Genomic DNA, 24,788 nt, shown 5'->3' with positions numbered 1-24,788 from the left:
GTAAATATAAGGGAGGTCGATATTGGTGTAAAACATACACTGCAAACTTGCCGCAAGTAGCACAAACAATGTAATCTTTTTATTTTGTATTTACTTAATTAGTTGCGGCTGGTTTATAATTGATCAAATGGCTCTACTACAAGTAGTAATAATCATTTGGATCAGCGCCATCTAGCGGTAGTGATTTTTTTGGCCAAAAATTGCTTCTGAAATTCTGAAAGAGAGCTTTAGGCAGCTTAGCCCTAGAGCCATTTAATTACTTATAAACCAGCCGCAACTAATTTCATAAATATAAAATAAAAAGTTAACGTTGTTTGCACTGTTTGCGTCAAGTTTAGAATTTATCTATTACCCAAAAGTATAAATATATATGAGGTTGATATTCGTATAAAACATACACTGCAAACTTGCCGCAAGTAGCACAATTATCTTTAACTATTTATTTTGTATCTACGAAATTAGTTGCGGCTGGTTTATAATTGATTAAATGGCTCTACTATAAGTAGTTATAATCATTAGGATCAGCGCCATCTAGCGGTCGTGATTTTTTTGGCCAAAAATTGCTTCTGAAATTCTGAAGGAGAGCTTTAGGCAGCTTAGCCCTAGAGCCATTTAGTCACTTATAAACCAGCCGCAACTCTTGAAATAGATACAAAATAAATAATTAACGATGTTTGTGCTACTTGCGGCAAGTTTGCAGTGTATGTTTTATACGAATATTGACCTCCTATATATTTATACTTTCGAGTAATAGATAAATTGTAAACTTGCCGCAAACAGCACAGAAAATGTTGAATTTTCATTTTGTATTTGTCAAATAAGTTGCGGCTGGTTTATAATTGACAAAATGGCTCTAGGGCCTAAAATATTTAAAGCTTTCCTTCAGAATTTTAGGGCCACTTTTTAGTTTAGAAATCTGAAACGCTAAAACCAGCCGCAACTAGTTGTGTAGATAGAAAATAAAAAGTTGACATTGGCTGTGCTGTTTACGGCAAGTTTACAAATAATCTTTTGCCTGAAAATCGACCTCCTATAAGAATATTAATACTTTTGTATGAATAATAATTTATCAACTGCATTGTAAAATTACGTGTGAAATGAAGAGTTAAAAGTAAAGTTTGAAATTATGTCATTGTTTACTGTCATTGAACATTTCGCATGTGTGCAATAAATTGATACAGGATTATACAGATACCTATTATTTTGCTGGGTGAGAAAGACGGATATTTGGTTTTGTTAGCATATTCCAGCGGTAATAATGCATATTTGGAATCTATGTTATATATTTATACAGCTTAAAATGTTTAAATATTAATCATGTGTGCCTATATTTACCAACTTATTTGTATAAATTGAACTTTATACAAAAACTCATGATACAATCATTGATTGTCTCAATCATTATTCTAAACGTTAGTGAAAAAGGCGGTTAAGGACGTATACTTAGCCTGCGGACTATGGGTGTATTCCGCAAATGCTGCCAGCAGTTAAGTTACGTAGGTCGTGGTAACGCCGCATGGTCGGGTAGCGCTAGCGTCAACCTGTACTAACTGTCGGTGGGTTCCGCATGTCAACAAACTTTGATATTTTTTACTGTTTTCGCTCCCATGCCATCTGATATTTCGGAGTTTGTTGACATGCGGAACCCACCGACAGTTAGTACAGGTTGACGCTAGCGCTGCCCGACCATGCGGCGTTACCACGACCTACGTAACTTAACTGCTGGCAGCATTTGCGGAATACACCCTAAGTCATGCCGTCATGCCGATTTGACTGTGAATACTTAATCATGATCTGCAGATCCGGTCAGTCTGAGATGTTGTTACGCACATTTTTTTAGGTTAGGTCATGGTGTGTGGCGAATGCATTGCATTGACGAATTGGATATCTTGTGTCAAATGAATGAAAATTCAAAGAATCTAGACCTAGTGCGTAAAATAAAGTCTGCCTTAGGATCAAGATAACGAATTCAAAAAATTTCGTGTTGTGATCCCCTCTTTTTCTCTTTCAACTGCAAAAGTTTAATATAATGGCAGACAATGCAGTAGCTGCAACAGCTGGTGGAGCTGAATCTGGAGCTAAGCCTCCTAAGACTGCCAAACAGTTGGAGAAGGAAAAACAAAAACTCGCCAAGCTTGAAAAGTTCAAGCAGAAACAGGAGAACAAAAACGAAGCGAATGCTGGTGCTGAGGTCAAGGATAAAGCTACGGTCAGTAATTTTAGTTTTACCTAGTGTTATTTCATGAAGATTAACTTGAGGTAGATATACGACTATCTTTTTTTTAGTTGGCAATTACCTATGACAACAAAAGATTTTTTTTTTGGCATTTGGACTTAAATTTAGTATCTGATAATTAAAAATTTTAATTTCATCTGAAATGTACTTACAGAAAAAGCCGGAAAAGAAGAAGGAGGTCAAAGAAGCTATTGTTTACACTGCAAATACTGTACCAGGAGATAAAAAAGATGTAACCTGCCCTATGCCAGAAGCTTACAGTCCACAGTATGTTGAAGCTGCCTGGTACTCATGGTGGGAAAAAAGTGGATTTTTCAAACCGGAGTATAATGTAATTTCAATTAAAGGATCTTTAATTTATTATTAAAAACTACAATCTGACGTGCTTTAAATTACTTTTAGAGGAACATATCGGACCCGAATCCTAAGGGTAAGTTTGTGATGGTAATCCCACCTCCCAATGTGACTGGATACCTCCATCTTGGGCATGCTTTGACAAACGCAGTTGAAGATGCAATCACGAGATGGAACAGAATGAAAGGCCGCACAACTCTGTGGAATCCAGGTTGTGATCACGCCGGCATTGCCACGCAAGTGGTGGTAGAGAAAAAATTGTGGCGAGAGGAAAAGAAGACCCGACATGATTTGGGTCGCGAAAAGTTTGTCGATAAAATTTGGGAATGGAAAAACGAGTTAGTCATTTTTTTGTACTTTCTTCGGCATTCAATACAAAAGTTGTAGTACAGTTCTTACCTATTTACCTTGTGTTTACTTCAACACAGAAAAGGAGACAGAATTTACCAGCAGCTGAAGACACTAGGAGGCTCGTTTGATTGGGACAGGGCTTGCTTCACGATGGATCCTAAGCTATGTCGAGCTGTTACAGAAGCATTTGTGAGATTGCACGACGAAGGTGTGATATACAGAAGTAATCGTCTTGTCAATTGGTCATGCACATTAAAAAGTGCAATCTCTGATATTGAGGTAACAAACATTTTGGTTTTGTTTTTCATTAATTGGAATCGATGTTGAACACGGCGGTGATTTTACTACTTGAAGGTAGACAAAATAGAACTGACTGGTAGAACATTCCTCTCAATACCCGGGTACCAAGAAAAAATCGAATTTGGTGTATTGGTACTCTTTGCCTATGAAATGGAAGACTCAACAGACCGAATAATCGTTGCTACGACGCGTATCGAAACAATGTTGGGAGATACAGCAATTGCTGTCCATCCAAACGACAAACGGTACGCTCATCTGATTGGCAAGCACGCCAAGCATCCGTTCTGTAACAGAAAACTGCCCGTTGTTGCCGATACCTACGTTGAAATGGAGTTTGGCACCGGTGCTGTTAAAATAACCCCAGCCCATGATCCAAACGATTACGAGATTGGGAAAAAGCATGATTTACCGTTCATTACTATTTTCGATGATGATGGTAATATTTGTGGAGACTACGGGATATTCACGGTACGGTATTTGCAGTTATTTAAATTTTAATACATTTAGGATTATTTAATGACTTATGATGTTGCGGCTTTTATCTAGGGAATGAAACGTTTCCATGCTAGAAAAGCAATTTTGAAAGAATTGACAGATAGAAATTTGTTTGTTGAAATCAAAGACAATCCTATGGTCGTACCTGTGTGTAGTAGATCTAAGGATATTGTAGAGCCGCTTATAAAGCCTCAGTGGTAAAGTGACGTAATTTCAATCAATCCTAAAAAAACTTGCCAACATTTTTTTATACACAATGTGCTATTTAAGGTATATTAAGTGCGACGACATGGCAGCAAACGCAACGGAAGCTGTGAAAAGTGGAGAACTGAAAATTATTCCGGAACAATTCAAAAAAACTTGGTACTACTGGATGGAGGGTATCAGGGACTGGTGCATTTCTAGGCAGTTATGGTGGGGTCATCGTATTCCTGCATATTTCGTTTCTATTCAAGGTGGAAATTTGGATGCATCGGATGATGATAGATGGGTGAGTGGACGTTCGGAGGACGAAGCAAAAGAAAAGGCAGCCAAAAAGTTCGGCGTTAGCAAGGACAAGATTGCACTCAAACAAGACGCTGACGTTTTGGATACGTGGTTTTCATCCGGGCTCTTTCCGTTCTCTATCTTTGGCTGGCCGGATGAAACTGAGGAGCTGAAAGCTTTTTACCCCGGCACTCTACTGGAAACCGGACATGACATTTTGTTTTTCTGGGTGGCAAGGATGGTATTCTTAGGACAAAAGTTACTGGGAAGATTACCTTTCAAAGAGGTATATTTGCACGCAATGGTAAGAGATGCGCACGGACGAAAAATGAGCAAGTCTTTAGGCAACGTCATCGATCCGATGGACGTGATTCGCGGAACTACCTTAGAGAACCTACACAAGCAGCTGGAGGATTCAAATTTGGATCCCAAAGAGCTCAAGACCGCGATAGACGGACAGAAGCGCGATTACCCGCAGGGAATACCAGAGTGCGGAACCGATGCTCTGCGCTTCGCTTTGTGCGCCTACACGTCTCAAGGACGCGACATCAATCTTGATATCCTGAGGGTGCAAGGCTACAGATTTTTCTGTAACAAGTTGTGGAATGCAGCCAAGTTTGCTCTCACTTATTTTGGCAACGAGTTCAAATACGACGAGGCTGATAATGTCGAGGTAAGAGATAGTGATGATAGTTTTTGACCGTAGCTCGTGGTATTTGAATGGTGATCAAGGTCGGGGGTATAATGGGATTCACTTTCACATTTTGTATTCATTTCATCATCACACGCATGACCTTATCATACGCAAAGAAATATCCATTCCTATTGTAACACGAACAGAGCAACAACGGCAGCAATAACGGAATCCTAGGTGACGGCAGATGGTACGAGAGTACGATAAGCGAGCCCTGCGTCCAGAAATCGTTGGATCGTTATCTCCGCAGCTACGCTTACTTGGACGGCTTCACGCCTTCCCAGCTCGACGTCAAAGCACACGAGGCTGCAAAACGTTGTTTTGACTCGAAAGTTTTGAACTGTCTGCCGCATCTGGCGCGCTGGTATGCGCATTTTGAGAGCTACGGCTCTAACGAGAGGAAGGCTTTGAGGCCAGAAAATAACAGGATACAGTCTTATTGCGCTGAGATTGCTGATGATTGTGGTAGTGGTGTTGAAGGGTTTAAGGTGATCTGGTCTCTCTCTGTTTCTTCTGTTGATTTGTTTTGCATGAGCTTGATAGATGAATTTTGATTTGACCTATACAGGCTTGCGATTTTTTTTTTTCACGTAGAAAATTTAGTTTCATAATCATAAAATCACAGTAACTTTAAAAAAGACACAACTGCATGAGACTAGACATTTTTTGTTAATCTTAATAAATTTGATATACATTTTTTATTTGCACTGACATAAATTTTTCCCTTCAGCTAACTGGAAATGAATCTAGCATTGATCTGTGGATGTTGTCCAGAGTGAGCTATGCAACCCAGATATGTGACGATGGATTCACCCAGTTTGACTTTAACTCGGTCACCACTGCCTGCTACAATTTGTGGCTCTATGATCTCTGCGACGTGTACCTGGAGTGCCTGAAACCTGTTTTCCAAACTGGAACTGACCTGCAAAAGCAGGCAGCTCAACGCGTTCTTTTCAAAACTCTGGACGCGGGCCTCAGACTGCTCTGCCCATTCATGCCTTTTATCACGGAAGAGCTTTATCAGCGCTTACCTCGCAAGACTCTGATTTATCCCAGTATATGCGTTTGTCCGTATCCCACTACTGCTGAGGTATGTTATTTAATAATTCATTGTTTTGATCGAGTATGTCGAGAAGCTGGTGATAAGAAAGCGTGTAATTACAGTGTTCCTGGAGAAACGAGCAGCTGGAAAAAGACATCGATTTTGCTCAAAAGGTCGTAAAGAGTATTAGATCGTCGCGAAGTGCCTACAATATACCAAATAAATCGAAAACTGAAGTTTACTTTGCCTGTCGTGACAGCGAGATCAAGAAGATGATTTCCAAGTACTTTGACGTGATCGGTACGCTGGCGTACTCGATCGTTAGCGTGGAAGAACCACCGTCTGGATGCACTATTATCACGGTTTCCGATAAGTTGCAGGTTCACTTGCTGCTGAAGGTAAACACGTTTGTTATTCTTATGTATTTGCCGAAAACAAAGGATAGAAAATTAACTTTGACAATTTTTATTTGCAGGGGCTGATTGATCCAGTAAAGGAGCTGGAAAAAATGAAGAAAAAAGAAAAACAGTTAAAGGACACGATACAGAAGCTGCAGAAATCCATGGAATCGCCGGATTATGAGATTAAAGTTCCTGTCGAAGTGCAGCAGACAGACAAAGAAAAATTACTTAATAGCAAGGGTGAAATGGAGAGACTGGTTGAAGCAATGGAGGCTTTACAAGCTATGTAAAAATTAAAATTGGTGATGTTTATCAAGAAAATATTTTTTATGTCGAATGTCATCATGCCTTAATCTATTTATTAATAAATACCTTGAAGTTTTGGAAATTGGTGTATTTTTATTTTATAAATATTTTGCGGGAAAAATAAAAAAAAAGGTATTTACACTGAGGTTTTTTATTTTAAAATTTATTTGTGCCACTTTATATGTATATAATATATATCTATAGAAAGATATACGTTAACAAATATATTACACGATCCCTAAAAATGAATACTTAACAAAAGAGGTAAATGATTAAAAACGAAATACGCAAAGAAAAATGTATATAACAATGGAGTTCGCGCGTGACTTTGCAAGTAATTGAGTATTTCTATACGTCCTAAAAGAAGTTATTAAAAAAATTTGTTTTCTTCAAATAATTGCTCTACAATTAGTGATCCTTTTTTCTCGGTAAGCTTCAGGTTTTTCAATAACTAGTAACGATATAATTCACGATTATAAAAATTCAATTCAAGTATAAGTATATTGTCGACGTGATCGTGGTCTAGCACGACACTCTTCTTCATTACCTTTATTTATTTACTTTTTTTTTTTTTTTTTTTTTTTTTTCGTTCTGATGAATTATATAAAAATCAATGCTTCTGAAAAAAGTGCATTTATATTACTTTTTTTTTTTATGTATAAATATAATGTGTACGTATATTCTAGTTTCATATACTTTCGGAATGATCAGTATTTCATCCCCGACTATCATTTAAAATCGATATACTTCATACATGTAGGTATATTTACAAAAAGGAAGAACACAATTGCCACGTGAAATTTTTTTGGGCATCATTTCTTTTCTCTTCAATTGATGTACTTGATTTTTCTCTATATTAAGCCTTTTACTTCTAATATTTTCCTTATAAATAGTATACAGTTTGCATCGTTTTTACAACTTTGACGAAACATTCTTTTTCTGTGTCACATGCACGACGGAAGATAGACGACTGCTTACGATTAACAGAGAATCTATGTAGGCCATTCGAACTCACGAGACCATCAGATTACTAGTTACATACACACGATTTATTTATATAATATATTATTCAAGATCTCTTGCTTACAACCATCTACTTTGATAGCATTTGCCTAATTATCAAATTTACAGATAATGATATGTCGCATTCAATCGTGATTTAACTTTGTAGACTCTACTTGTACCAACAGGAACTTGTGCTGTTGTTTTTCGATTCATCTTTGAGCTAATATTTATTATTTTTTTTGTTGTACACGTACTGAAAATTGTGGATTTTTTAAATTCTTATTCAAAGAAATTGTGACAGTACAATCCTGGTTAAAATTATATATTTTAAAAACAAACAATGAGTAACGCGTACATAAAAGTTAATTAGGTAAAAAAAAAAAAAAAAAAAAAAAAAAAAACTATATAGACTATATACGAAATTAATTTTAACTGCGATTGGTAAAAAATACAACTGTGACGTCTCTTCGATTTTTAATGCCCGACTTTACCATTAATGAGACAGCCAAGTGTAGACGCATACATAAATGCATACGATACATTTATATGATATGTTCAGTCATTTTGATCGGACCCACATATACTCTGTTCGTTGTATCTGCGCAAAAATCCCACAATAAAAACTTTTCCCAAGCTTAGCTACAAAACCTGCGTATGATTGACTTTAGATTTTAATTTTAGAAATATTATTTTACACCTTAATCATTATCTGTTTTTCTTTTATATTTTGCTCATGAATGTGTGCATGCACGTTTGCACTAATATAAATATATGCACTGGACAGACTGTAGATTCGTATAAGTTTTATCACAACAAATTTTAAAGTGTGCCAATACAGGCTATAAATAATTCTCGCTGTAAGCAAAAAAAGAGCAGCCTCTTTAGTTATATGCTTTTTTTATCAACTCAACATAAAATAAATTTTTTTTTTTTTTTTACACACATACGTTTGTAACGAGAAGAATAATAATTTTTCAGAAAAAAAATTTTTTTTTTAAATACCTAACGTAAATTATATATTTTAAACTGTTTGCGTGTGCATTGAAAAAAAAAAAAAAAAAAAAAAAGTCAGAAAAACTGGTAAAAGATTGTTCTTTTTTAACTGCGTACATAGCTAACTTTTGTAAATAAACGTTAGGTACATGATATAAAAAAACCAAAAAGAAAATAAAACTTACATGAGATGATACACTACATTAAAACCGTAAGTCCCTTCAAATTCGCTGATTCACACCTGTGTTATTGTTTCATTTGTTCGATTTGATGTACACCGGAATATCTCACACACACGCGTACACGCACGCACGACACATTTTTTAATTTGACTTAGAAAACTTCGATACAATCTTCAATAATTAAATCAAAGAATTGACTAATTTACCTTTCAACTTCTCATTTTTCATAAGACTATATATATGTATATATATATATATATATATATATATATATATATATATATGTGTAAGTATATAAACTACAACTGGAAAATCATACACACCAATAAATTATTAGATTTAAAAATCATACGAGCAGTGTACGATAGTTTGGGCTTATGATTTGTTGATTGATTTAAGAATTAAAAAAAAAAAAAAAAAAAAAAATACCATAATTAAGAGATACATTTATATATTATACATTACTTACAAGGTGACCAAGTGAGTTTTTTGATGCATAATTAAACAGAAAAGTATCAAAAAATATTAGACATGTGTTTTCTTTGCTGACCAAACAGCTTTTTAAGCAGTGAAATTAACCCCCAAAACGAAATTTTCTGCGTAACTTAATCTTTAAGCTCTAATATTTTAAAACTTAACAAAGAGAATATTATTTGTAACAATGAAAAAAAAAAAATGTTTTTAATAACCATGGAACTTAACAATGTTTGCAACCTTTAATTTTAAGGGTAGGTTTTAATCTTCTAAAAATTTTTGGTCAGCTTAATTAATACATATCCATTGTTTTTTTTTTTTTTTTTTAATGCTCTTGATATATTAATATGCCAAGTTTCAAAAATCGTACGTAGTCACTAATCTAAGTCTCCTCGTTAGTATCACGCACTGGTGTGACAGTACAACTATCAGTATTATGTACAATGATTTGTTTCCTAAAGTCTCTGCTACATCTACGTGGATGCGTATATATTGTGATGACAAAATGAGCTGGTGTAAAAGCGACTCACAAAGGTCTATAATATGTACGTTTTTTCAAAAATTTCATTGAAAATTGTCTTGTTTTTGTTTCATAGTGAAAGCGTGTCGATAATTATCAAGTTTGACAACTTTACTTGAAATCATTGTATGAGATTAATTCATCGATAAATCATGGGTCTACTGTAGCAGTAATTATAACAGAGAAATGCATCAAAAATACTTATCATTTGTAATGATTTTTCATTTGAGCTATTCTACCAACAGCGGCATCGTCAATGACAACGTAAACAATATTATTAATAGAGCTTGCTGTGCAAGTGTTCTTTACTTAATGCGACGTTTCGGTTCCCTTACAGGTTTTTGAGTCATTGGACGCCCCTTCGTACAAAAAACGCAGAATACTTCTTGGAGCTGTGAAGTAGCATTGCATGTAAGGTCAAATTGGGAAATAGAGAATCCCATCAGCAAGAAAAGCAAATCCAGTGATGGTTAAAGTTTAAAGGTCCATACGAACGTGTGTGAGTTAGATAATCAGTTGGACAGGAAATTAGAAATGAATAATTAATCATGGGTAAAAAAGATAAATGAGTTTAATGACCCAAAATGGCTTCGTAAGAAATTTTGATTCGAGAAATCAGTATAATAATAGCATCGGAATAAAAAAATTATTTTTTTGACACGCGAAGTGACAATCATACGAGAGGTTTCTTTACCACAAACGGAAATGTCTCAAGATATTTAAAAAAAAAAAAAAAAGCAATTAAGCATTTTTTATCCATAATTGCGTGAAAGTGCACGAGACTCGCAGTCATTCGAGAGATGGGACATTTTGCGTCCACTCGATTTATATTTTATAAAGTAAGACCGGGAAGATTGGCTGTTTCTGAAGATCCACTTGATTGGAGTCGTTCGATGGAAGGATAATTTTTAAGGTTCAATAAAAAAAAATTTTTTAAATGTTAGCCGCTCGAACGAGAGTGTTTTTTTAGCGTCCCCGAAGCTATAACCAAGAGTCGGAGCGATACCGATTGGAATCGGTGGTTGTCTTGAGTTAGTTGGCTGCTGGTGCATATTCCCAGGGAGAGGGAATTCAATAAAGTGACCAGTCTTTTGAGGTATTAGCTAGAAGCACGACGGCTCCAAGTATTTGCAAACATCCGCCAGGCGTAAAAACCACTGTGCCTAGTACGAGAGAGTACACAGAGTCATAACAGCGACAAAGAGAAAACTCAAATTTTAACACATGCATCCATCATATACATGGAAGTCACTTTTTGTACATGCCATTTCCGCGAACCAAGCAGGTAGCTTGTTTTGGCTTAAACATCCGAGTAGTCAAAGTCCAACCAGCTGTGCCATTATGTGGTTGGTACCCAAATCTGTACGTTTATGTAAATAGTTTGTCCGAGTGACCAATTCTCATCATATAACTTCACTCGTAGGATTTGCGAATGTAAAAAAATTCAGCTTATTACTGAATTGTAAAAGAATTACTAAAGGCGATCGCCATCTTATCGAATATTTTGGATGGTTAGTTTTTTTTTTTTTTTTTTTTTTTTCTACACGTACGCCCACAATTCCAATAGTTGTATCTTCTTTACGCATAATTCCACGCAGAAAGAGAAGAGATTTCAGTGCAAGACCACGTACTTACCAGAATAACTTGAACGATTATTTGAAAATACAAATGGATTTTTTATTGTGTCATTGCCAGTTTAATTAAAAATATACTCTTGCTTGCTTAAACGTAATTGGGATATACGCGAATCAATTGCCGCGATAGCTAACAACTACTCGAATGATTTTTTTTTAGAAAATACTATACCAAGCCGATTTGTAAACGGTTTCGGTCCCGAAATTTCGTCTCCCAATTAAAATTCCAATCAAGAGACGAGTCAGCGCGAGTCGCCACAAAAACATCATCAATCGACCCTGTATCCGAATTCATGGAAACTAATTAAAACTCTCGCAATATTTACAACATCGATCAATAACAAATTAATTATCCCTTACACAACAGAATAGATCATCAACGTTCGATTTCATTAAGCTATTCACACATCAAAATTAAAAGACAAAAGAAAAAAAAACAAACAACAACACGCCTCACGCTGTGCTCGTCTTTTATCCTAAAATTGCAAAAAGCCCCTCGTTAAATTTCTCCCTGCCCTCGACAAATTGAGGGGGAAAAGAAAAAAAGGTAAAACGAATAAAAAAAAAAAAAAATTAAAAAAAAAATCATCAACAATCCAAACAAACGTAAATAAAAAACCGTGTTCACTCAAACTTGGTCCAATTGCTCGGCGACTTGACGCTTTGCTGACTGCCAAAAGCCGTTCCGAAAGGTTTGACCGCGTTGTTGTGCACAGCCTCCGTCTGCAGCTTAGTCTGGGATATCATCCTCGAGGAGGCCGTAGCTGCCGCTGCGACGGCCGCGTTGCCGTTCGACAGGCTGAACTTGTTGAAATCAAGGCCGTACTCTTGCAGTAGATCCAAGTCACCGATCTTTGACTACAAACACACACACACACACACACACGCGCGTTATTAGCTCGATCGACGAACAATCACGTTTTTTATCCAAGGTATACGTACCAAGCAAGGCGCAGCGGAATCGTGCTTGCGCTGCTGGGGCGTGAAATACGGGTAGAGAGGGTTGCTCAGGCCCTCGCCCAAAAGCTCAGCCGTGCTGGGCGCGTGCAGAGACTGGCTCATTTGTTTGTGCGTGTTGTTGGCCATTGGTGGCGCGACACCGCTGGTTGCTCCGGTCGTTGGATCCGGGACCAAGGATTTCGAGAGCAGCGGATCAAAATCGTCGTCACTGTTCGTCGAGTCGAGCCTGATTAGGTCCTGCACCTCTGGTGCTTTGCCCTATCGGAGAGAAATAATAATAATGTTTATCAAAGGGGGGGAAGGGGACACCGTTGTTTCTTTCCACTTGTTAGATTTTTTGGAGGAGGAAGGTATAGAGCTTGTGTATATACAATATGCGAGCGTGTAAAATCGCAAAGCTGAGCGCGTAAGCGGGTCGGGTGGTGTTTCGATGTTTCGAGTCGAAGCAAAGCGATTGTTTCTCTGTTATCAAGTCTATTATAGACATATTGTATAAGTGTAAAAAAAAGAGAGACTATGGACGCAATTCCCTTTCAAAATACTAATACGTTTGAGTCAACGGCGATCGGCACACGAGAGATGCATCGAAACAACGCAGTTAGTGTAGCAACATAACATGTCCCTCATGATAATGATGATGCACACACCCAAACTTTGTATTATTTCACATACCCAATGGATCATTATGTTACTGTACAGTGGCACGTGTCAATATAAATACGTAAATATATATGTAATATATAAAAATGCAAATAAACAGGGCAGGAAAAATGCATATATGAGCAATAATAATCATCTGCAATCAAACTGAAACGCTCACTTTCAAATGTGTGTGGACATCAGCGTGCAAGAGTGTGATGTACATGATACATGGATGCGTATAATTATGTATAAATGCATAAAAAAAAAGAAAAAAACAAAAAAAAAGAAAAACAGAGCAAACACTTTACCTTGTCACAATTGGCTACACTACTTAGTTTCGGGGGCAGTAGCGGTGGCGATGATGGTGGTGGTGGTGGTGGTGGTGGTGTTGGTGATGATGATGATCGAGCGGAGATAGTAGCGACGGAAGAAGAAGACGACGACGACGACGACGACGAGGAGGAGCGTGGCTGCTGGTCCAGAAGTTGTCCAGGTTGGTTCTGCAGCGTGCGATCGGCGCGGAAGAGGGGATTGGGAAAGCCAAAGGGATTGAGGACCTGGCTGGTGTCGAAGGGATCGGCGGGACTCTCGCTCGGCACGCTGCCGTACAGCTCGAAGGGATCCTCCGTCCTGAGCCGGCTGGACAGCACCGGTGCCTCGACAAACGGATTCGTGGGGTTGACGAACTCGTGAGGGACCACCACTTCGGCTGATGATCCTCCTCGGTCGGGCCGCTTTTTCTTCTGCTTCCTGGTTGCCGCTTCGACGAGGGGCGCTCTGTCCCTGGGCTCCTCCGTGGAGTTGCGCGCCGAGCGAGATCCAGGGCTGTCGTCCGCAAGGGGCTCGGCACGAGAAGGAGGAGGAGCAACAGGTTTGTTCAGCTGTTTAGGGATCTGGTAGTGCTCGTAGGCCGACGACGAGGAGGAGGGGACACTTTGGGTACTGGGAAGTGGCCCGTGACGCAAACGCCCGCCTCGTCCGGGCCTCAAGCTGTCTAAACTGCGCACCGGCTTCAGCTGAAAAGGGCGTCGATAGAGGCACGCGCGTACGCTGTACACTATTATACGTGATGGGTATGTATAAGGACATACTGCACGCTTGTTGGCCGACGGTGACTTGGACGGTCGTGCTAGTGCGGAGCTCGATGGGCCGTCGGAGCGAGTCTTTGAAGTTGGAAAGGATAGCTCGGACAGGCGGACGGCGATTTTTCGACCGATCGCTATGTTTTTGAGGCTGGTTTTTTTTTCGTTTTTTTTTTTTGTTTTTTTTTTTACATTGGCGCGTCCACGGTAAACAGACAATGTGATTAGAACAAAGAGTGAAAAGTAAGGATGAGACATGTTAAATGTATGTACCTGATCGGTCGGTGGTTCTTTTTTAAGCTCATCTCTGTGGAAATGGATCGAAACACGATGCAACTGCTGCGTAGGTACTTCCGACCTCAAAGACTCGCTCGTGTACGCGTTATATTGTGATTTAGCGCTCCAGCGTATACGTACATGTTGTTGCTCGCGTTGTGCAATATATTGTTTAGAGATGCGAAACGGAGATAAACATCGGTCTCGAAAAAACATCGCTAGTTGCACAAATCTTATCGCACACAACATGACACTTCAACCCAGTCTCTCGTGCGTGTGTGTACATTGGAGCGCAAAATCCAGCGCACGTGTGTTACGCAATGACAATCCAAATTCCCAAACAGCGGTGACTATTATTGTAATTGTAATTACGGCTTTTGCACCCCGCCACCTTTCATACGACAGCGCACGAGTAGTATACAAGTACGGACACTTCATTAAGTACCATGTTGCGTTGGAAAAATTGTGGGCCTCACTATACGTACTGCTTCTTCCGGTCCGGTCTTTCGTTTGGAGGACAAAATTGCTTGTGTACGGACGTAGAGGTTTTTTTTTTCTTTTTTAATAGACAAAATAAATTACCATCATACACACCTCTACGACATGTATTAAGCAAAAAAAAACAAAAAAAACAAAAAACAAAGTATTTTTTATAATATGAACTCTTCTACGTAATAATGTAGCATCCCATGCTCAAAAATTAAAAGTCATTAAAAAATAAAAACAAAAATCGACACACGTGTGAGTCACAAACTAAGTGCTTGTATAATATGATTTGGATGCACAAGATTGTAACGTAACACAAGAATCCAAACACACAGAGAGAGAGAGAGAGAAGTATGAAGGAAAAGCAGCGTTAAACATATAAATGTGTACACAGTGCGCCTGCAATGTCGTTCTGATAATTGTGTGTGTATGTGTGTGTAAATGTAAATGTTTGTGCGCGAAATTTTAGACAAGGAGATAAGACTTGTATCTCCTTTTTCATTTTTTACGATCTTACACATGACTGAGGGAAAAAAAAGACGTGCAAGTAACTTACGCTACGGTCCACCGGAGGAGTGTTTGGAAATATGACGTCGCGTAACTCGTGCATCAGGTCGATGTGTAGATGCTCGGGCGGTGCGTCTTGGTCATCTGGAGAGCTTGGATTAAGTGGTGAATACTGCTTTCTACTGAAAAAAATTAGAAAATTTTCGGGTTCATTTGACTGAGCAGCAATTTCATGTCAACAACCGCATCAGACTTGAAGATTTTCTCTATGAAAAAAGCTAAAGAGATCCAAGAAAAATTGTACCTAGTTTCTATATTACTATTGGGAATCCGAAGTTCTTTCCGGTAACTTGTCGTGGGCGTAAGGCCACTAGGTGATTTCGATGGGGAAGCGAACGATATCGGCCTTCTGTCCAACGTCGGTGAATTAGGCGCTGATCTAGGCTGGTGAAACCGCGTAGCGTTATCACCTCGGGTGGCTCGTCCTATAATTATTGAGACATATTAAAATTTTTTTCTCCACTTTTAAACTTTTTTCAACTCGATATCGTACCTTTCCACTTTAGGCCCTTATAAACAGTCTTCACGTCCTTTCCTTTATCTTTTACCTGTAATATTTCAATAAAAATTGTTTATTAACAATTGTTGAAAAAATGAATTTTTTTTTCTATATAATACTTTACCGATTTCACTGCATATTTCACAGCAGGATTGGCCTGAGAAATACAAGTTAACATTTGTACCATAAATTAATGCGACTAACTGATAAAAACTAAGTTAAACAATCAAATCAAATGGCTTTATACCGTCACGTTGGCAAGTAAAAAAACTGGAAAAAAGCGTGCAACTCCGAAACATTGCTTTATTCTTTTAACAATTTTTAAATTTCCTCATTATAATCTACATTAGACAGCATTGCGTGTCTGTTGATTATTCTTGTTATACTCCAAAAGTCTTACGAAAAAGTCATTAACTATCTTTAGACAATAAAAAAAAAAAAATAATAAAAAAAAAACACACACTTCAAAAATTTTTAAACGCTTAATTTGATACAAGACATGAATTATCAAAAACTATTTCCGTTTCTTTCTAATTAAAAAAAAAAAAATATGTATATGTATGAATCACCGGAAAATTCTCACCTTATCTTTGACACTTCGAAAGAAAGCCGAGCCTTCCTTGCGCATCGTGTAAGTCCACTCTCTGTACTGTTGCATGAATTTACTTCCCGACTTGTCCGAGTAGTTGCAAGCTTCCATCTCAAACTCGTCTGAGAAGCCAAGACCCGAATTCAGCATATGCAGCCTCTCTTCAATAAACTGAAAAAAGTAATAAAGAGACGATGATAAGGATTTAGCGCTTGTTTGTCAAAGAAACCTTAGAAGCTATTGTTATCTGCTTTTGAAAATATAAAAGTATGTGCATGCGGTACGTGAAGTCTGTACGCTCTTGTGTTTGTAATGAACATATGTTTTGCATTGTACCTCTAAAGATAGTGGGAGTCATTTTGGATTATGGAATGGTTAAACGTATAATAATTATATAATTGTTTATCACATAAAAAAAGGTGGTTTGAAAAAAAAAAATTTTTTTTCTTGCCCCAAACAGGATGTTTTACAATAGTAAAGCTACCTAAAACTTTCAATTGAACTGAACTGTGTGGCGCTTATCCGTTTGTTTTATTCACCTTAAGACAGCCGGCTCTCGGCGCGGTGTTGCGATTTTTTTCTTTACACCTCTGCAAATATTTAACTACAAGTGTCAACGTTTTTTAAGTATTGAAGAATTAAGTACAGTGACGTTTCGTATGCAAATTTATCAAATTGAGTACTTCAAAAGAAAACATGTATTTCTCGATCAGTCAATAGACGCGAAAAGTTTCAGCTCAGTACGAATCAAGTTTCAAATTTTCAAACGTAACAAAAATTAAATTTTTCAAATTTTTACCTGTTGAAAAATCTGCAACTCGAGCATTTTCCTCAAAAAGGGTTGCATGGAGAGCGGCCGGCTTTCAACAAATGCTTCCTGGTCAAAGGTGATGCGCACGTGGTCGTCGTGCTGGCCTTGCTGTAAAGTGAGGGCTTCCCGATAGCCGGCCGTTAATTGAACTAATGCACGCAAAAACGCCCTGGATACACCGTCGCCGAGCAGCGCTGGTCCGTTGCGCAACGCTCGCCGAAGATTCGTCACCTACGTTCACGAGACAACGTGTGTGAAAGAATTTCGTTAATTGGCCTAAGAGAATCATGTTTTTTTTTCCAAGAGCTTAAAATCACACACTTCAATTATATATTTTACGTACCACATCTTGAGGTAAAGATTCCAAGTCTTGGAAAGGAGATTCGATGGTGTTATCATCCGCATTGAGAATAACAACCTCGCCCAAATCACTTTGTCGTACTCGCTAAAAACAAATTGATTACTTAAAAATTATCAATGAAACACGTAAGTTTTTGCTCTGTTGACGAAGAAAATAAAAAAAAAAAATGTTTTTTTTTTTTGAATTGTCAAGTTTGTAAAACATTTATGTATAAAAAAAAAAGTACCTTGAGTATGGGCAGGAGTACCCCTATGAGAAAAGGCATGGGTGCTAATAAATAATCCGTTAATGAATGAGGTAGGACCGGTATGTATATGTGCTGCCAGATCATTGGGTAGATTAAAGCATTGCAGGCCTGCACACACGCGCTCAATCTCGACAACCTTTTCGACGTGAATATAATGCGCCTTTCATACAACATAGAGGCAAAAACCATCATCATATTATGGGAATCAACTGCGCTGAAATACTCCGTCAGATTACGCTGTAAATCAAATTATTTTTTTAGTGTCTTGACGTTTTCATTTACAAATATCTCTAACTTGTTTTTGTTTCTAAAAATAGAATCTGTTGTACTATTTTTTTTGTATGTGTGTGTGTGTGTGTGTTTTTTTGTTTTCTAATAATACTTACGTTCTCAGGAATACTTGGCAATTGGAATTGATTTGGCCTTTGTAAAACGAATATCTAAAATTTTGTAATTTGAGTTTAACTGAAGATAAGTAACATTAGATAACTCGTTATTACGTGAAAAATTATTTTATGCACTTACAGTCTTAGAATCTGGCAATGGAATACTGACTGAAGCCCCAGGAACTGGAAGCGTAGCCTCATAAACATCTCCAAGAAATTTTAATAAATCTCCTGCGTTACTACTAGCTGTCAGAGTAGCTATGTGATTTAATAATCTACGAAGGAATTTATAATAAATTAAGAGAGTGACAGACAAAAAAAGACTATCACATTTATAAATAACTCTTTTGTATCATACTTATAAAAGGTTTCATGCCACGGTAAAGCACTAAGAATAACTAAAGCTGTCTCTGTCTTTGGATCATGCCTACAAAATCCAAATGTCCATTTTGAATCTACACTTGTGAGTACAAATGAAAAGTGCTGTATTGTGACACTAAAAAGAGATAATAGTAATTAATTATGAATAATGTTGGTTTTTTATAGTTAAGTTGGTTTAAATAGTTTTAAAGTCAAAGTTACTTTTGAATTTCACATGGATACGCAAATTTAGGAACAGATTTGAGTACCTCTGAATCGTTATAAGATTCAGGGTACCTTTGGAGAATCCATGGCTGTTTTTCTCCATTTGGCTGAGCTACTTCGCAAAAACACTCAAATAACTGCTTCACATTTTCTCTAAAAAAAAAAAAAAAAAAAAAAAAAAATTACAGCTTGGTGTTGAAAAATTCCTTAACAAAAGACTCTTAACCTCTAGAAATTTTTTCTCAAGCTACTAATGTTTATTATTATCACAGATAACAATTTATTATTGTATTTTGTACTACGACAAAAAAATCTGTTGATCAATATTTTTCCATCATCATGTCCATAATCAGAAATAGTTTCTAATGTTTGCGCAAGCATTCCATTTCCATATTTGCAATCTAGTAGCACGCTAAATGACTTTATAATTAGATCCGTGATTTTTCAATCTTTGCTGTAACAATTCTTTGGGAATAAAAACTAATCAATTTTATGTTTTACAATAAACTAACAACGGCTTTCAACAGCTGAATTTACATGTTATTAAGTAATTGTTTGGAAATATCATTGGTATCAAACATTTTAGAAAAATTAAAAAAAAAAAGTCAAATGCTCCACAATCAGGTAGGCGTAAGCAAACAAGCATAACGCAATTGAATCATGAACGTGTAATCATAAGTACACCTTATACTGTAACTAAATCATTACAAGATAAACTCACCTCAGTCTGGAGCCCATGGCTATGTTTTTGATAGATCAGTGATGTCCTAGTGCAGCGACAACAACAACAACAACAACAATCTAAAATCTTCGTCCAGCTCCTCATGGTCCTGCTGCAGCAGCTGCTGTATCGTGTTCAGCAGCGGCAGCATCTCAGTCGCAGAAGCATTGGCTTAACGTAGTGCAGCTGCTGTATAAGTGCAAACTGTAGCCAGTAGTTGTCATTGAATTCATAGCATTCCACGTTTATTTTAAAGAACATTTAAAATGCTGTAGGGATGCAGCCCAGGATGTAAAGCCACTTACACGTATAAATACGAATATATACTTATTTACTTATTCTTTGTACACGTACAACCAACACATTCACGCTTAGCTGCGCTGTTTTTCTTTCTTTATTGTGTACTGAAACTGACACTCTAGTGCACGGGTATTGTGTAAAAGATATACCCGCAGACGTAAGAGACAAGAGAACACATCAGAACACACGCACCGGAGCAGAGGCAGACTGATGATTGCTGACTGCACGCATGATGACGACGACCCTCTGCACTCTCTTTTTTACGGAAGCCCGGTAACGACATCGTGCGTGCAGGCTTGAAAGCTAGATTGCATGCGTGAAAGGTATCGAGTTGCAAGATTGCATGCATGAAAGGTAGCGAGTTTCGTTTTACACGGAAATCTCCGTGTGTTGGTACACCTCCGGCCATATATATATATGTCTAGTTTTTGTTTTGCTTAGATATCAAACGTCAATGAGAAGGCTCTAGTCTTAAGAAAAATGTATTTTTATTAATTTTTATTTGTCAAAAATGCCCAGAATGATGTCATGTGTGCAGGCTTCAAAGTTATTTTGAGATTGATAGTAACCTACATCCATTGATGAAGCTACATTTTTTTTTTCTGTTTATATCCAAATATTCCAAATTATTAATAAATTAAACAAATATTTAGAAAATTAAAATTGATTCTCTATAGAAACATTTTTTTTTGTTCGTTCGACAAATAAAAAGTAAAATAGGATCCACATGCACTATTTCTTAAACTAATCTTTGTATATATTTCTAATAAATATATTCCAACTTGAATAGATTAAATAAAATATAAGTTTTCTGTGACAGTTGTGACAGTGTTATTGTAACAGTATTGAATTATTATACTTTAACTATAATTTCATAGTGTTGACTGTAGACTTAATTGTCAACTCTACTTGGGACTCTGCACTTTTAACGTCTCTTGATTAGATTCATCTTGAAGCAAAAAGGTAAGTTTGGAATAAGTTTATGCTTTAATTATTAACGAGAAAAAAAAAGGGATCTAATATTTCAAACAGGAAAAATTAAATTATTAACCTTTTAAGTACTCATCCAGTACATAACCTTCAAACTTTTTTCCTGAAACCTGATTTGGTTTTTCCTGTTTGAAATATTAGATCCCTTTTTTTTCTCGTTAATAATTAAAGCATAAACTTATTCCAAACTTACCTTTTTGCTTCAAGATGAATCTAATCAAGAGACGTTAAAAGTGCAGAGTCCCAAGTAGAGTTGACAATTAAGTCTACAGTCAACACTATGAAATTATAGTTAAAGTATAATAATTCAATACTGTTACAATAACACTGTCACAGAAAACTTATATTTTATTTAATCTATTCAAGTTGGAATATATTTATTAGAAATATATACAAAGATTAGTTTAAGAAATAGTGCATGTGGATCCTATTTTACTTTTTATTTGTCGAACGAACAAAAAAAAATGTTTCTACAGAGAATCAATTTTAATTTTCTAAATATTTGCTTAATTTATTAATAATTTGGATATGAAAAGAAAAAAAAAAATGTAGCTTCATCAATGGATGTAGGTTACTATCAATCTCAAAATAACTTTGAAGCCTGCACACATGACATCATTCTGGGCATTTTTGACAAATAAAAATTAATAAAAATACATTTTTCTTAAGACTAGAGCCTTCTCATTGACGTTTGATATCTAAGCAAAACAAAAACTAGACATATATATATATGGCCGGAGGTGTACCAACACACGGAGATTTCCGTGTAAAACGAAACTCGCTACCTTTCATGCATGCAAACTTGCAACTCGCTACCTTTCATGCATGCAATCTTGCAACTCGATACCTTTCACGCATGCAATCTAGCTTTCAAGCCTGGACGCACGATGTCGTTACCGGGCTTCCGTACTTTTTTGAGAGAAAAGCGAAAGAGAAGAGAGAGAGAGATTGAGGGATATCTATGTTGTTGTGTGTATAAGTCTGTTATTAGGTGGGATTGCGGGGGAGATACATATATGTACAGATGGGATGAAGGAAAGAGTCTTTTTTTTTTTGATTGCCTATGCTCTCTGCCTTCCTTTTATTTGTCTCTTTTTGTCCTCTTATCCAACTTAAATTTTTACAAGTACTAGGTACTTATATAGGTGGGGACAAAATACGCATGCCATGATGCTTTTTTTAGAGACAGACAATGATGAGTCATTATTTTTCTCTTCTCCTCTCGAGGTGGGTGGAAGTTTTATGGATGTTTGACTAACTCCTCATTAAGAGACTCTTAGTCTTAACGAGCTATTTATCTTTTTCCTAAAGCTACACTTATATTGTTGATGAATACAACGAGTTGCGTTTCACTGCTCTCTTATTTACTCTAAAAAAATTATTTTTAAGTTAAAACTCACACACCACAACAAAGTATTGCAGAAGCATAAGCATCAGAGTACTACAGTACTACTATACTACTTAGTTATACTTACTATAGTTACTGTAAGTTACTACCAGTTACAACTTATACTCAGGTTCAGGGTTCAGGAATATTGAATATAGAATAGCATATAGCACTTATAGCAGTAGCAGACATTCAGACAATTTAAAACACACACACACACACACAGAGTACAGTTATGGCACCATCAGCTGATAAAGTTGTGACGTCACAGAGGTTAGGTATGAATGAAGCTATAAATCGGCCTTTTAAAAAAAATTTCGTTTTTTTTTTACGCCTTGTGATATAAGCTATTATTCACACATTTTGGGTTATTATAATATAAGTTAAAAATCGTCGAAATAGTTTACTCATGTGCATATACTTGATTTTAATAACTTAGGGTGCAGGACTGTTGCATTTTTTTTTTTTTTTCACAAACTTCCCAATTACGTTTTTTTCTCCGTTAAGTATTTAACAAATCCGTTGAACATGACCGTGACTAAATACCCGAGTATTCAGGTCGACGGTTTTGGCTTCGTGCCCGGCGATTACCGACAAGTCGTGCGAAGGTATATATATATATACTTATATGATGTATATATCACTATTTATACTTTCCAGAATCGTGTTAAAATGTTTAAAAATGCATTAACGTTAATTTTAAGAATTGGCGACAAAAAAAAAACCATATTCTGTACTTGTAATAAAATTATTGCAATTAGTAAAATCATCGCTTTGATTCGCACTAAACAGGTACACGATTACAAACAGAAATAACGCGACAGTCCGTCTGATAAGCTTGGGAGCCGGTATACAATCGGTAAAGGTTCCAAACAATAACAACGATTTAGCCGACGTTATCTTGGGTTTCGACGATCTATCGGGTTTGTGAGCATACGAAAAATAAATAATCCTTATACAACAGTATAATTTGCGTTTAAACGACTGATTATTATAGGATACCTGCAAAATCGCTACATTGGTAGGATAATCAACCGATCGTACGATCCATTCGCAAGAACTTCACCGGCTACCAATTGTAGCGTAAACATCGACGATTCCTCAAACACCGACATCGTCAACTGGGACTCTTACGTTTCAGACAATCGCGTGGTATATTTTATCATTATATATGTGCCGATTTCTGTGAAATAACAAATTTTCACGCAGGATACAAGTACGTATAGGTGATGACTCGAGTGAGTAGCATTGAGAACGGCTACCTCATGATCCAGGTGTCGTACGGGCCCTGGAGCAACGAAAACCGGCTGCACGTCGAGATCCGGGCGACGAGCACGAGACCCGTGGCTGTGGACATCGTCAGCTACTGTCTTTTTAATCTTGCTGGACACGTAAGGATAGTCTAAGGGCATAATTTTCTAGATTTTTTAGTTTCTTTTTTAACGAACGATATGTGCCCCCATTTAGGGCATGGGTCCGAGAGAACTGAAGAGCCACGTTGTGGCAATAAACGCCAACAAGCGACTGGAGCTCGAAGGAGACGTCGCAGGCAAGGTAGACGCTGTGAACGAGCTGCGTTCGCCGACTCGTTTGTGCTCCAGATTGTTGTTCCAGGTGCCCGGGGGTGGTTACAATCACAATTTCTGCGTCATTGATTACAGCAGTGCGTGGTCGTACAGATTTCACGCGAGGTATACGAGTGTCTGAATCCTTTCATCTACCTTGAACTTGATTTCTCTTTATGTTTTTCTATTCATTGGGCATAAGAATTTTGCATCCGGCGAGTGGTCGGTTCTTGGAAGTTTACTCGAACCATCCGACTGTGCGGTTGTACACGGGGAATCACTTGCCGGATCCTGAGAAAATCAATGTGACGGAACTTGACAAGGTAAGGGTGTGTTTTAAGATTTATGAAGAAAACTCTATGAGCTTGCATTTTTTTTTTTAGAAGTGTAAAAAGAATACGATATCGAAACATACAAGAGGACTGATGGGCAAAGACGGTGCATTGTACACGAGACACGGGTGCTTTGCACTGGTACCACAAGGATACCCGGAATCGTTGAGCTGTCAAAACTGTCCCTCCAATATACTCTATCCTGGCAAAATTTACGTGCACGATTTATCGTACGATTTTGGAGTGGCTATATGATTTTCAGTTGGTTTGGTGAATTGAACGCCAAACTAGAACTGCACAAGGTTGAGTTGAAATCGGTGTTGTTTATTTAATCAAGTTACAAAAGTAATTAGTGTGAAAATTTCGCAATAACTTCGAGTAAAAAATCTATTTCAGTTGACAACGTACTACACGTCATGAGATCACAGAGATTAAAAATAAGCACAGTCATCAAAAATACACATGTACCAGGGAATGCGAATAAAAAAAACGGCGCAAATTTGATTTGCTGCAATAAAAACTCGAGAAT

At 37.1% G+C, this 24,788-nt stretch overlaps 3 protein-coding genes across 8 annotated transcripts; 2 read left to right on the top strand and 1 right to left on the bottom strand.

Moving 5' to 3' along the window:
• Nucleotides 1-1,791: 1,791 nt before the first annotated feature.
• ValRS (Valyl-tRNA synthetase) lies at nucleotides 1,792-6,913 on the top strand. 5 transcript variants are annotated; one of them, XM_089597300.1, is made up of 11 exons: nucleotides 1,792-2,209; nucleotides 2,391-2,567; nucleotides 2,639-2,928; nucleotides 3,019-3,220; nucleotides 3,296-3,709; nucleotides 3,788-3,933; nucleotides 4,007-4,895; nucleotides 5,063-5,344; nucleotides 5,629-6,006; nucleotides 6,081-6,356; nucleotides 6,434-6,913. In XM_089597300.1, exons 1-11 carry the CDS (start codon nucleotides 2,030-2,032, stop codon nucleotides 6,647-6,649), a joined length of 3,450 nt encoding a protein of 1,149 aa, XP_089453426.1. In that variant the 5' UTR covers nucleotides 1,792-2,029; the 3' UTR covers nucleotides 6,650-6,913. The 5 variants fall into 5 exon arrangements, with proteins under 5 accessions (XP_089453426.1, XP_014212180.2, XP_089453429.1 ...); XM_014356694.2 differs by having other exon boundaries at nucleotides 5,063-5,404; nucleotides 5,647-6,006; XM_089597303.1 differs by lacking the exon at nucleotides 5,063-5,344 and having other exon boundaries at nucleotides 1,792-2,203; nucleotides 2,397-2,567; nucleotides 4,007-4,889; nucleotides 5,647-6,000; nucleotides 6,434-6,912.
• Nucleotides 6,914-11,360: 4,447 nt separating this feature from the next.
• LOC106642062 (uncharacterized) lies at nucleotides 11,361-20,214 on the bottom strand. 2 transcript variants are annotated; one of them, XM_089597306.1, is made up of 16 exons: nucleotides 19,686-20,214; nucleotides 18,962-19,117; nucleotides 18,738-18,875; nucleotides 18,519-18,654; nucleotides 18,380-18,433; nucleotides 17,973-18,230; nucleotides 17,729-17,830; nucleotides 17,374-17,616; nucleotides 16,569-16,745; nucleotides 16,110-16,142; nucleotides 15,980-16,034; nucleotides 15,731-15,911; nucleotides 15,476-15,608; nucleotides 13,384-14,091; nucleotides 12,416-12,691; nucleotides 11,361-12,331 (listed from the first exon to the last, which is right to left on the bottom strand). In XM_089597306.1, the coding sequence occupies exons 1-16, from the start codon at nucleotides 19,700-19,702 to the stop codon at nucleotides 12,098-12,100; spliced, it is 2,901 nt and encodes a 966-aa protein (XP_089453432.1). In that variant the 5' UTR covers nucleotides 19,703-20,214; the 3' UTR covers nucleotides 11,361-12,097. The 2 variants fall into 2 exon arrangements, with proteins under 2 accessions (XP_089453432.1, XP_089453433.1); XM_089597307.1 differs by lacking the exon at nucleotides 16,110-16,142.
• A 2,674-nt stretch (nucleotides 20,215-22,888) lies between these two features.
• LOC106642036 (galactose mutarotase-like) lies at nucleotides 22,889-24,786 on the top strand. Its single transcript, XM_089597270.1, has 8 exons — nucleotides 22,889-22,970; nucleotides 23,155-23,285; nucleotides 23,360-23,555; nucleotides 23,609-23,753; nucleotides 23,830-24,053; nucleotides 24,130-24,256; nucleotides 24,314-24,561; nucleotides 24,656-24,786. Exons 1-7 carry the CDS (start codon nucleotides 22,891-22,893, stop codon nucleotides 24,512-24,514), a joined length of 1,104 nt encoding a protein of 367 aa, XP_089453396.1. The 5' UTR covers nucleotides 22,889-22,890; the 3' UTR covers nucleotides 24,515-24,561; nucleotides 24,656-24,786.
• The last annotated feature ends 2 nt before the right edge of the window (nucleotides 24,787-24,788 follow it).

The sequence above is a fragment of the Copidosoma floridanum genome, unplaced genomic scaffold (assembly GCF_036245765.1).
Source record: "Copidosoma floridanum isolate Cflo_tuat_1 unplaced genomic scaffold, Cflo_Japanese_pri ptg000032l, whole genome shotgun sequence".
Classification (NCBI taxonomy): Eukaryota; Metazoa; Arthropoda; class Insecta; order Hymenoptera; family Encyrtidae; genus Copidosoma; species Copidosoma floridanum.
This window is presented reverse-complemented; position numbering and strand designations above follow the sequence as displayed.

Excerpts from the sequence above, each read along its gene's own strand:
- LOC106642036 (XM_089597270.1), top strand. The coding sequence starts at position 22,891 with ATGACCGTGACTAAATACCCGAGTATTCAGGTCGACGGTTTTGGCTTC. Across the intron at positions 23,754-23,829 it reads TTTTTAATCTTGCTGGACAC|GGCATGGGTCCGAGAGAACT; the intron begins GTAAGGATAGTC and ends GCCCCCATTTAG. Across the intron at positions 24,257-24,313 it reads CGGAACTTGACAAGGTAAGG|TGTAAAAAGAATACGATATC; the intron begins GTGTGTTTTAAG and ends TTTTTTTAGAAG.
- LOC106642062 (XM_089597306.1), bottom strand. Across the intron at positions 18,876-18,961 it reads TATCCATGTGAAATTCAAAA|TGTCACAATACAGCACTTTT; the intron begins GTAACTTTGACT and ends ATCTCTTTTTAG. Across the intron at positions 12,332-12,415 it reads ATTCCGCTGCGCCTTGCTTG|TCAAAGATCGGTGACTTGGA; the intron begins GTACGTATACCT and ends GTGTGTTTGTAG.
- ValRS (XM_014356694.2), top strand. The coding sequence starts at position 2,030 with ATGGCAGACAATGCAGTAGCTGCAACAGCTGGTGGAGCTGAATCTGGA. Across the intron at positions 3,710-3,787 it reads GAGACTACGGGATATTCACG|GGAATGAAACGTTTCCATGC; the intron begins GTACGGTATTTG and ends GCTTTTATCTAG. Across the intron at positions 6,007-6,080 it reads CGTATCCCACTACTGCTGAG|TGTTCCTGGAGAAACGAGCA; the intron begins GTATGTTATTTA and ends GTGTAATTACAG.